The sequence below is a fragment of the Mustela nivalis genome (assembly GCF_964662115.1).
Source record: "Mustela nivalis genome assembly, chromosome: 7".
NCBI lineage: Eukaryota > Metazoa > Chordata > Mammalia > Carnivora > Mustelidae > Mustela > Mustela nivalis.
The window spans coordinates 106153444-106165879 of NC_139026.1; the positions used below are offsets into that span (position 1 = coordinate 106153444).

General features: G+C 52.3%; 1 protein-coding gene across 1 annotated transcript in view; it reads right to left on the bottom strand.

The window, feature by feature from the left end:
- CCND2 (cyclin D2) overlaps window positions 1–12436 on the bottom strand; it is a 30475-nt gene that overhangs the window by 10055 nt on the left and 7984 nt on the right. The window contains exon 4 of the mRNA XM_082737983.1: window positions 5026–5174. Coding sequence (XP_082594109.1) covers window positions 5026–5174 — 149 coding nt within the window. The remainder of the gene's footprint in view (window positions 1–5025; window positions 5175–12436) is intronic.

The following is a 12436-nucleotide window of genomic DNA, read 5'->3' on the forward strand; positions in this document are numbered from 1 at the left end:
GGTGGCACTCCACAGCGCTGGAGGTCGGGCAGACCTCCAACTCCGAGGATGATAGGCTCCCTCCCTGGCCCCTGCCCCCCAGCCCCGGAGCCCTGACAGCCCTGTTTGTGATCTCCAGCTCGTTACACGGGCCTCCGACTTCCTCTGCGCGCTGGCTCAGGCTCTGCGCCCTGCACCCTCCTCGGCCTCCATGAATGGGCTGACGGAACTCCGACCATTAGCCCTCAGTGTAACTGCACCACGCCATTGTCACCACACACGCAGTGCACTCAACGGGGGGACAAAGGGCTGAATGAGCCCCAGACCCGCGGCCAGCTCAGGCAGAGACAACTTAGGAAACTATCTCATTCTTCCTTTCTTCACAGGCTGTTTGGCTTATTTCCTTGCATACCAAATGAAGCCCGCTGAAGAAATAAGGCAGGAAAGGGGAGCCTGAGCCTCCAGTTCTATTCCGTCCCCTCCCCCGCCCCCAGCCTTCCCTCCGGCCACTCTTCCCAAGGTTCTTGACCACAGGCCCCGTCAGCCCCAGCCTTACAGGGGCCCATAGTAAGGGAAGGTGTGTCAGGAGGGGGTCGGTGCTTCTCTCTAAGGAGGACAAAGACAGGGGCTGGGGGACCCAGCCCAAAGCACGCAGTCAATATGGAGACTTCATCCCCTGCACAGCGAACAGCTTTTTAACAGCTCACTGACAACCAAGATCCTAACGTGCCAGGATGTGCCCAAGGGAGGGGCATCCTGGAATTTTCCGTGGGTGATATTTAAGAAGGGGACAGAAAAGGATGAATATGGTGACCAGGGGACTAGCGTCTGCTTCCGTTGAATTATCTCCCAATAGCTTCAAAGCATCGTCATGGCCCAGGAGCGGGACTTCTGCGTTTTGATTAGACAGTTTGTTAAACTGTGTCACGTGAAGATGGTGGGTTTTGCTCGGGACACTGGCATGTAATAAAGGCCAAGAAATATAGGGCTTTCCAAAGGTCTGGAGAGACCAAAGACTTAGAGACACACTCTAAGCCCATCTGCCTGGCCTTTGTGTCCTCCGTTCCTTCCTTCCTGCTCCCTCCCTCTCTTCAGCATCATTCCCGAGACTCTGCCAGGGGCTCTGGATAAAGAGCGCAGTAAAAGTTGGGTCCTGTTCCAGAGGCTCTGTAGACAAGCGAACAGTGAGATAAACGCTGGCACAAAGCACGAGCCGAGTGCCGAGGGACGGAAGAGGAACCCCGACTCTGCCCGGCAAAGCCGGGAAAGGTTCACCGGGGAACCAGGACGCTCGATCCCTCCTCTCAAACTCACCCTTGGCAACGGAAGCCCCGGTAGAAGTTTCCCCAAAGCCAGCACCGCCTCACTGGCTGGCGTCTGTTTTTAGCAACACTTATGACTGGAAGGAAAAAGTACTTAAAATATACCACCCTCTGAGACTTTTATTCCCCGTAAAACTGTCAGGCTTCTCACTCAGCTTTCTCTTTGGAATGAAGCGTTCCGGTTTATTTTGGCAACCAGAGGGAGCAACAAAGACCGACTTTCTCAGAGCCGCATGGGTCCCTCCTATCAAAGCTATCTGCCGCTGGCCAGCGAGCCAGAGACACTTGTCTGCCCGTCTCAAAGGAAATCAAGGGGACCCGCTTTCCCCAGTCCGCCCCTGACAACACGTGGGCAGAGAACACCGTCTACTCCAGGAGATCACAAATTACAAGGCGCACGGGGCAGGCACAGAAACGTCAGGACTTCAGGTCCTGGTTCACATCTGTCCTATTTGCCGCAGCCAGTGTGGCAGAATGTGGCCCTGTGCACCTGACTTCTGCACGGGAGAGCTCGACACCAGCCTGTGGGCATTTCAGACTGTGGGTCTGACAGCAGTGTGCGTGTGTGTGCATGTTCCAATTGTGGCAAAATAAACCAAACGTGACATTCACCATCATTACCATTCTCAGGTGTACGGTGGCCTTCAGTATATTCCCTTTGTCATGTAACCATTTCCACCATCCATTTCCAGAACTTTCTCATCTTCATGAAGCAAAACTCCATACCCATTAAAGAACTCCCTTTTCCTCCCACTCCCGGACCCTAGGAACCCCGATTTTACTTTCTGTCTCCATGAAGTCCACTATGTGAGGTATCTCCAGTAAGTGGCCCCATCTGTGTGTCTTTTGGGGTCCGGCTTCTTCCACTGAACATGGTTTGGAGGCTCATCCATGTGGCAGCGTGAGTCCGTATTTCCCTTCCTCTTTAAGGCGGACTCCTATCCCACTGCACATACATACCACGTTTTTGGTTTCTCCATTCCAAGGACATTCCTATTGCCAAGTACCCTCTGCCAGGAGGCCTGCATTTCACATTAGGCCTAGTGAGCTCCTTCCTCTGGGTCTGCTTTCCTCCTCCATTTATGCTTCTTAACACTTCTGCATTCATTTGCTAGGGTTTTGCATGCTTTACTTGTAATGTGCCTTACAGTCCCCGAGCTCCCTGCCCATTTTCCATACATGACCCACCCGTCCGAATTTCTGCCTCCGTGCCTTGCTCATAGTGCAAGTCTGCAACAAGTGAGCCTTTAATAAATCCCTCCAGAAATGAATGGAGAGGAAGTGCTTGCAACACAACACAGCGCTTCTTGACTCATGAAATGGTAAATGGGCTCAGGAAGCAACACTTGCCTCCCCCCCCACCCCCAGATACGGATGCTTTCTGAATTCCAGTCCTTTTCTTTTCCTTCACTCTTTGAGCCTCAGCACTTCAGAGAGAACAGCCTGATAGACTTTTCCTTCACTCTTGAGCCTCAGCACTTCAGAGAGCACAGCCTGACGGACGGGAGGAGACCTACAGCTCCTGGAAGTCAGGCACAGGTGGCCGGCCTCGCCCAAGAGGACTCAAGCCTTTTTACTCAAAACATTGCTAGGGGAGAGTGAGCAAGCCTCTGGGGCCCACAGGTGAGCTTAGAACTCACAGAGGTCTGAGGCTGTTGTCTGAAAAAGTGCGAGGGAGTTTATGTTCTCCTTTGCTCATGCTTGGTTGTTAATACTCAAATGCCAACCCGGAGGCCCAGTTCCGCAGCTGGGGTGTAGGGGACCTCTAGCGGCTTCTGTACTCATTTAACCCGGTCTGACGGCTGACTGACACGGATACCCCAGCTACACAGTATCTGAAAGGGGCAAGCGGTTTCTCCAGTATAAGATGAGAAATTGGTTTAAAGTCTTGAAAAGTGGCCGGAGAGACTCAGTGGCACCTCCGGAGTGACCTCTGTCCATTTGAAGCCAATGAGGGGTGAGAAAGGAACATGTGGGAGAAAGCCAGAGCCCTCTGGGGCCACCAGCCAAGCAGGGCAAAGTCCATAAATATCGGAAAGAGGTTACAGTGCTTGGGGGGTCAAATTGCTGTCACTGACATTTTTGTCTCTGGGGATCAGGGGAGAGCCTGTCTTAAGCTGGTTGCTGTTGGGAGTCCTTTTTGTTAGGCAACCTTAATAGGAGATAGTCAGGAAAGGAAAGAAGCACATCATTTCTATAAACGTTATGTTCTGTCCCAGATTTGCCTCTGGAGAGTTGGGAAAGCACTCTTCACGCAAAGCACACTGGAAGGGGTCTTCTCGAGCTGTGTTTTGGGAACCATGTAGTACACGGTAGCACAGGCCTCTGTGGAAAGCCTCTCTTTGGGACCTAGAATTTTAAAAGGGTATCTAAGACCTGCTTCAGAATAGGAACCTGGGTTTGTTCCATGAGGCCCTTCACCACCTCCTTACACCAGCTCCTTGAGGTGGTAATAAAGCCCAAAGCAGAATACAGATTGGGAGGAAAGAAAGCCAGCAAGCTGCAGCTCTAGGCCCTCGGAGTTGTCAGCCTTCCCATCAGCATCCCCATGGGCATCAGCCACAGGCCTGTAAGCCACGTTATCTCTTAACTCAATCTAGTCCCACAGCAAGGCATTCCGAATCTCCCTGGAGCATCCAGAGGGGGGGCTGTGAAGCTCGCCTGCATCTTGAGCCTCTCCATGGGGACACACCAGGGCCTCCCGGCTGATAGGATTCTCCAGTTGTCTTCAAAGCAGAGGCCTTTCTCAAACAAAAAGATCCAGGAGCTACGGTTGATGTGCAACTGTGCAACGTTCCCTGGTTGGCGGGGGGAGTGGGAGCTTCCAGGTTCTAGCCCAGGCTCCACTGCTGACCTTTTCCCCTCCCCCAGCCAGTTTCCCAGCCCTCTCCACACCTCCCATGGAAAGCCTCGGCTGGAGGACACAGGAGCGGCCTCTCTGACCTCTCAGAGTCACACTGGCTTGGACCTTCGAAGGACTGCCGTTTCCTACCAGCTGAATCAGAGCCTCGCTTGACCTTGGTCTCTCAAGACCTTTCTTCTAAGGAGCTGCAAATTCTGGCAAGCAGAGTTAGAGTCTCTGGGCAGTCCACCGGCACAAGAATGGAAATATCTATAGCTAATAATAGTTCCTTGAATTACTATGGCCGTTTATTCTCTTAGAAGCACTTCTTAATCCATTACCACATTAAACAAAAGGGAAGTGAGAGGCGGGTGGGGTTGAGAGGTGTGTCAAGGCCAGACACCCTGCCGGAGGTGGGGCACCTCTTGGATCCCTCTACCACCCAACCCCCAGTGAAGCAGAGCCGGCCTCCAGCCCTCTCTCCTCTGGGTCTCCGCCTGAGTGGGTGTAAGCAGAGCCCGCGCCTGACAATGTGGGGGAGAAGCAGCCTGAGGACATGGACATAAATGGAAATGAAGCAACACTTCAGACCCACGGGGAAGCCCACGGAGGAACATTAGTAAACAGCCCTCCTCCCACCTCATAGCTGTTTGCTAGGTTCTTTTCTCTATCTTACGGCACACTGGCTTTCAAAACCTTAGGAGGAAGTCTCGTCTATGGAATTTTGTACTGGGAGGCTGGATCTTGGAAAACAGAAACCACCATTGAAAATTTAAAAATGTAAAAAGTACCTCCAACACACCGTCATCAAGCCAAGTATCTCTTTCCCTGAGCTGAGAAAAGAGACATCTGGTTTTAACCAAGAAGATGGCGTCCACCTACCACATCCGTGTTGGTGATCTTGGCCAGCAGATCGACCAGGGCATCGCCAGTGAGCGAGCTCACGTCCTCATCCTGCTGGAGCCCGCAGATGGCGGCTCCCACACTTCCAGTTGCGATCATCGATGGCGGGTACATGGCGAACTTAAAGTCTGTGAGAACAAGAGGCAGAGGGTCAAGGCCCAGGAAGAATTTGGATCTGGGGATTCCCCAGCCTGAAGATCCTCAGAAAGAGGATGGTGAGAGGTCGACTGCACAGGTGATCCTCACGAACAGACACGTCCTCTCCTGAGTCTTCCTTCCCGAGATACCCTTTATTTATTTGCCATCACTCTGGAAGGTCCCGAATCAAATGGGGAAATGGAGGCAGAGAAGCTGGAGAGCTTATCTGAGTACACACAGGGAATTCTCAGAGAGGGGACTCAGGTCCCCACAACCCTGTCTGGGACAAGGGGCAGGAAGGTGAGTGAGATGTATTCCCCCTCAGAGGGTCATGGCAGGAGCAGAGCAGAGAGGTCGGAGATGAATCGCTCAGGTGCCATATAAGTGAGACAGACCAAAGGATCTAGATGGTGGAAGGCAGGAAAAGTATACAAGCGAGTACAATTTTATGAAGACCAATAATCCTGATGTTACCTTGCCCTGTTATTTTGTGGACAGTCAGCAAGGACTAATACGGCCCAAAACAAAAGATGACTTTATTTAAACAAAGAAATGAGAAAAAAAAAAAAAAGGAAGTGAGAGAGGCAGTAATGGAGGGGATGAGGGCCAAGTTTCACACAATCCCCAACTTCTAGCCCCTTAGAACACGAGGAGAGAAAGCAGGTACCCAGTATGCACCACTGCACCCTAATCAGATGGGTGACTTGGTTTAGATTTTACGGCTCTTGGGCCCAAAGTTCCCATTTTCTGGCTGGAAAAAAGAAGAAAAGAGTAGTTCACTAAAGAGAAGTACAAAATGAGGATAAATTTAAGGAGCTCAAACCCTCATCCATTGTCATTTCTCCAAAAGCAAACAGAGGGGATATTCCTATGCGTGGCTCAGCTTGGGAGACCAAACACCTCCCGTTCCTCTGCGCACTCTTGCAAAGAAGCCAGGTGACCAAGATCACCTACTTCCCAGTTACCAGGAGGAGAGGACGACACCCCACCTGACTGCTGTGACTGCTTCTAAGAGCTACTAATGACCCACGGGCACAGTCCCGTCCGTAACCCACAAATGCACCGCATAAGCTGCGCACAATTACCCTCACATGGGGGAAGAGAAGGGGTGGACTTCTGAGGGCTGGAAGGGCCCTTACCTGGGCCTTGTGCTCATATGGGAAGGACGCTACCCTGTTACTGTCTCTGGTCAGTCCTGGAGTGGAGCAAATCCTCCAGTGTGCTACCTCCGCTTCTATAGCATTACCCCAGAGTTCACTGCCTCTAGCTGTGCAAGGGTGCAGGCGGGAGGGAGACACAGAAGGGGGACATGGGTCACACTTCCAGTTATAGCATCACCACTAGGCTGAACTAGAAAAGGAGTGTACCTTAGTATTTCCCCTTCTTCCTGTGCCATGCCCTGTTAAACAACATATTCCATTAAAGCGCTTTAATGAGGACTCCATTGTCCAGCGTCGAGTTGGTGGTGTTCTCGGCGACTCTGCCGATCCACTGAACCGTGCCCACGCCTCCCATCTTGGCCGAATCCCACAAACAGAGCGAGCCCGGCCGTCTGTCCGTCTGTCTTTCCCCTTGGCTTTCTTTCCTTAGCCCACTCCCCATCTCTGCCTCCTGAGGGATGCATATCACAGCGTTCTTTTCTGCCCCACGCCTGCTGTCCACTAACTCCTCCCGTGCCTTCTCTATGCCCATGGTCGGTGCCAAAGGCGGCCTCCCTGCCTCCTGCTCTGCTGTAGGTCTCCTCCACATGGGCTCACAGGAGTGTTTCTCTGCCCAATAACCTCGTTAGCTTCCCCCTGTGACATTCACAATGCAGATGAGGCAGCCAGCCCATGGCCTTGGGCCCACAAAGGCCCTGGGTGGGAGCATCTGGCAGGGAGGACAGGAGGATATCCCTGGCCCTCCCTTTCCTCTGTCCCAGGCCTCCGACCAGGAAGAACACCTCACACATGCCTATCTTTTGTTGTCCAATTGCACGCAAAACTGACTCCTAATTTTAGCAAACTAATTAACTTCTGGAAGCCAGGGGGTATATCCGGGTGGTCCTGGGGTGCGGCAGGTGCTAACGTTGCCAGAAGGACTGGATCTCCCCTCCCCTTCTCTCACCACTTCGTGTTTTGCTTAGGAAAACGCGGAGGGGCCTCCTCCTGGGGTTACTGTCCTCTGCCTTCCAGAAGTGGGGAGTAATGCGTACAAGAAGCTAGCTGCCTCTGGGCAGCTCAGGCTGGGTAGCGCTCCCCCTGCCAGAGAAGGGCTACAGGAGCCGGGCAGCCACTGCGCCGCCCCTCTGCCCAACACCGTGGGAGCAAACCAGGGACTTTCTCAAGTTTCGTGAGCAGCTGCTAGGCTCTCCCTCTGAGTAAGTCCAAAGGAGGTGCCATTAGCACTACAAGCGGGTCCAGACTGTGGGACCTTGGGTGAGTCATTGCCTCCTCCAGTCCCTGGCATTCCATTTGTCTAATAGAGGGTGCGGCTGGATCTGTGTTTTTCTGACTTCTAGCTGCACCTCACAGTTGGGTCATGAAACCCATTTGTGGGCTGTTTTTGTTGCTGTTTAACCGAACAGAACAGGATAGAAAGTATCAGGAAGTAATTATGTAGTAAGAGTAAATACTGTCTTGAGAAACTTTTGTAGCAGTTTGATGTCCATTTATGTATATCCTGAGTTGTGTTATAAAATGCCTTTCTTTCTTCATGGTTTAGGCCAATAAGTCAGAAGGCTGAGAGCTGGCTAACCCCCCAGGTGCCTTCCAGCTCTCTGTTGCTCGTCCTTAAGGATCTAGAATGAGAACCACTCCCAAGAAACGCAACAAGCATCAATAGAACAGAGCATGGCTTCCACTGGCTGGGGAAGTCACAAGGCATTTCTCTCCAGAGAGCACTGCTAGTTCCACATGGCCTCAGGGGCTGCCCCAGGACCCTACTCAGGGACACCCCCCTCTCTGTCTGTAGGGGAAACAGCAGAGAGGAAAACACCCGAATAAAATATCTGAAGGGTCATGTCCTTGTACTAGCTCTAGTTACTTAACTTCTGTACTCACCCGTGGAAAGTTTCACTCAACCCACTCAGCCAGTCCTGGAAACTTTAAACTTTGGCTACGTAACTGGGCTGAAGAGGGTTCAAACTTACCCACTTGGCCAGGGGGAGTGGGCAGAGAGTTCAACATCATGCACACATGCTATGACCAAGATGACAACCTTCCAGAAATATAGGAATAAAAATACACACGTGCGGGCGCCTAGGTGGCTCAGTGGGTTAAGCCGCTGCCTTCGGCTCAGGTCATGATCTCAGGGTCCTGGGATCGAGTCCCACATCGGGCTCTCTACTCAGCAGGGAGCCTGTTTCCTCCTCTCTCTTTCTCTGCCTACTTGTGATCTCTCTCTCTGTCAAATAAATAAATAAATAATCTTTAAAAAAAAAAAAATACACACGTGCACGTGCAGGTGACCGAAGTAGGAGTCACAGAAAATGTACGTAAACGTACGGAAGAAACAGAAGTAATTGTAAAACTTCCTCCTAATACTATTTTACTTCGGCAAAAATAAAATACCAACTAATAATCTCTCATAAATCTCTTATCTCTCTTGGTCAAAAATACCAACAAGCTAGATCTTGGTGCAAAAAGCATATCCAGGGGCGAGGGTCTACTCCTATCCTCCGCTGCCCACCCGGAATGGTAAAAGGTGACTTCTGAGACCCTCCTTCCTCCGCAGCTGAGATAGAGGCAATTAATTGGCCAGTGATCCATTCCTACAGAGTCATCACAAGTGTTTCTCCCCATTGCCGGAAGCAAGGATTAATCTCCACCCCCCACCCCAGACGTAAAAATGCAGTAACAGAACACACGGCACATGGGGCATTCTAGATGGCAAGGTGCATACCACATGGGTAGCTAGTAAAGAAACTTCTCAAAAGAAAGGGGGTGCTTAGGGGAACAGAAGCATGAAGATACTTACAAAGACTATCTGAGGGGGCGCCTGGGTGGCTCAGTGGGTTAAGCCACTGCCTTCGGCTCAAGTCATGATCTCAGGGTCCTGGGATCGAGCCCCGCATCAGGCTCTCTGCTCCACAGGGAGCCTGCTTCCCTCTCTCTCTCTCTCTCTCAATCTCTCTCTCTCTGCCTACTTGTGATCTCTGTCTGTCAAATAAATAAATAAATAATCTTAAAAACAAAAAAAAAAAAAAACAAAGACTATCTGAGGACATGGGAAGAATTTGGGCCAAGCGGCTCCGAGAGCTGGAAGGTGGAGTATGGGGAGGCCGATGCCTACCACCAGCCCGCTGTGTGAAGATGGGCAAGACACTTGACCTCTCTGAGTCTCCATCTTCTCACCAGCATATCAGAATAATTGGACCCACTTCGTAGGGTTGTTCTGAGGGTGGGACTAACCACCAGCCCGCTGTGTGAAGATGGGCAAGATACTTGACCTCTCTGAGTCTCCATCTTCTCACCAGCATATCAGGAGAATAATTGGACCCACTTCGTAGGGTTGTTCTGAGGGTGGGACTAAAATAATCATGCAAAAACACAGTGCCTGGCTCCTGTTAAGCAAGCCGTGTCCTACCACCACTATTCTGACCACGGGAACCTTCCAGGGGACTGTGAGAGGTAATCCCGACCAACGGGAGATGCGGTTCAGCATCAGCAGGCCTGAGGAGGAAGGGCCCTGTATTCCTGGGCTCCAGGCGGATGCTGACAGCAGCCCCACCGTGCCGAGACCGCCGGGAAGAATGAGGGCTCTGTGTTGCCTAGAGAATCTTTCACTATCACTTGTGTTCTATCCCAGAAGTGACCTCATCGAGTCCCCGAAGCCTCGTGCTGGTTTGTCAGAAGTGGGAGAAACCCGACGGCCCCTATACAATAAATGGAAGCCAGAAGCCGGCCACTCCCTTCCCAGTGCCCCCATATTCCCTCAGGTGTGGTTTGCCCAGAGCCACATACTAGAAGCCTCTGACACGACCTTCTCCCTCCTGGGGAGGTGGGGGAGGCAAGGAGCACACCTGAGGAGAATCCCAGCTCTGTTGGTTGCTTACTCATCTAAGTAGTAGTGGTGAAGTATTAATAAAAACCAACGTAAAAGTCATTAGTTTCAAAACACTTCATTTTACAGGTGAAATCAATGAATTCTTTTCCTTTTTTGGGGAGAAGAGAGAGAGAGAGTGTGTGTGTGTGAGGAGTACAAGTGCCGGGGGCGAGTGGTGGAGAGGGCAGAGACAGAGGGAGAAAGAGAATTTAGTTAAGCAGACTCCATGCCCAGCACGGAGGCTGACACAGGGCTGCGATCTCACAACCTTGAGATCATGACCAGAGCCACGATCAAGAGTCAGATGCTTCACCAAACGAGCCACCCAGGCTCCCCGAATCCATGAATTCTTGATCTGTCTAATGCCTGATCCTGGGCCTGGGGTTAAGGTGAGACCTTTGGACTGTGAACCCAGTGCTCTTTATACCTTAACAGAATGTGAATAGCTCCTTAAGGCCACCTCCCACATCCCACAAAGGAAAACTGGGCGATTTTCCTATCAGCAGTGCCAGAAAAGCTCCCCAAAGCGAGCTCAGGTCAGAGATAGGTCCGAGCCGTAGCACCACCAAGCTGTGTGACGTCCATAGTCCACCTAAACTTCCCAAGACCGCCACAGGCACTTCCAGGGCCCCATTGGGTTCCGTAATCTGGAACAGGGCAGCGAGGGCTTCGTATTCAGACTTGGTATCTGCACGCCCTGGTAAGATTTCACTGAAGAAAGAGCTCTGAGCTAAACTCGGTTGAAACCACGGATTAGATGGCCCTGCCTGTAAAGTCAGCGGGGATTGTTTTGGCTATAGGAATGGAGACCTTGAAGTCCAAGAGTGACCTCTGTGCTTTGGATCACCACTAGGGGGCGAGAGAGATCTGCTCTGAGGCTGAAGAGAACCAGGGAAGACCTAGTCTCCCATCTCCCCCATCTCTCCCCCACCTCTGACCTGCACCAAGGTGGAAGTTAAAAAAGGCCAAGATCCCAGTTGCTCATTGGCCCAGCAATGATGTGGGTGGCACACACCTCACCTACCACCCCCGGGATGCCTCGCCAAGCTGAGGCCAATATGGCGCCTTGGTGGGAGGAGGGGAAGGGAGGGAAGCGGCTGGAGAAGAGCAAGCAGCCTGCGCCTCATTCATTTTACCGCCAGATGGGAAGGGAGAGAACCCTGTCCCACCGCCTGTCCCCATGGGGAGCACTTGCTGCTGAAGAACAGCCACTTCCTCACGTTTCCATGCCGTCAGCAGCAGAGAGGGTGCAAGGGCTCCGAGAAGGGAAGGTGGTCTCAAGTCTCCCCACTTGGCCACCACTAGGGCACCCCTCCCTTTTTGGATAAGGGGCTGCATCACCTACCCTCTCCGGGTCCTGGCTATGATTATACCTCAGGATGGAAGGTCATGAATCTTCTTTAGGGAAAGGCAAGAAGATTGGGAACCCAAGGGGTATCATCATCACTAGGGCTCGGGTCTTAGCGTCTGGAGTCTTGGGCGGGCCTACTCACAGGCATGGAGCCAAGAGCTTAGCCCAGCACCTGGAGGTGCCGCCCGAGGCAAAAAGAGGGACGTGTGGGGTTAAGCACCTCCGCCCCACCTCCACACCAAGTTCAAACTCAAGGTCATCGGCTTTCTAGACGAACTGGAATCCTCTGTTGAGCATGATATCATGCATCAGGAATCTTCCAGTGCCAGAGTGCAATCCTGAGTCATCTTCTCTGGTCCTTCTGTCCTCATCTGCAGACCTGGGGGACTCTACTGTCAGAGCTACAACCAGGGGTACACTAAGGCTCAGTTCTGCCTCCCCAGGGTCAACAGCTTCAGGAAAGGGGATGGATGCCAGGGGCTGGCGGTTAGGAAGGTCGGTTTCTCACCCCAGTGCCCCTGTGGACCACGACTGGCCCTGACAGGGACACTGGGCAGTCGGAGGCACTCTCTCCCACCAGAAGCCATTTTGAGCTGAGGAGGGAGGGGGCGGGAGGGCCCCTCTCGGCCTGGCTGCCATCTTACCCTCCGGCCTGTGAAGAAAACTGCAGCTTCATTCCCCTTCTCACGGCCCCTCTCTGCTCTCCTGCCCCCTCTCTCTTCCCCTTTCACATACACACATGCACTCCCCACACAGCCTAGGGAACTGCCAGCTCTTTCACAACCAGCTTTCCCATCAACTAGCCACACAGCCTCAGGGCTGACCATCATCTCCTCAGAACCCATCATCTCCTCAGAACCTTGTAGGCCTGCGAAC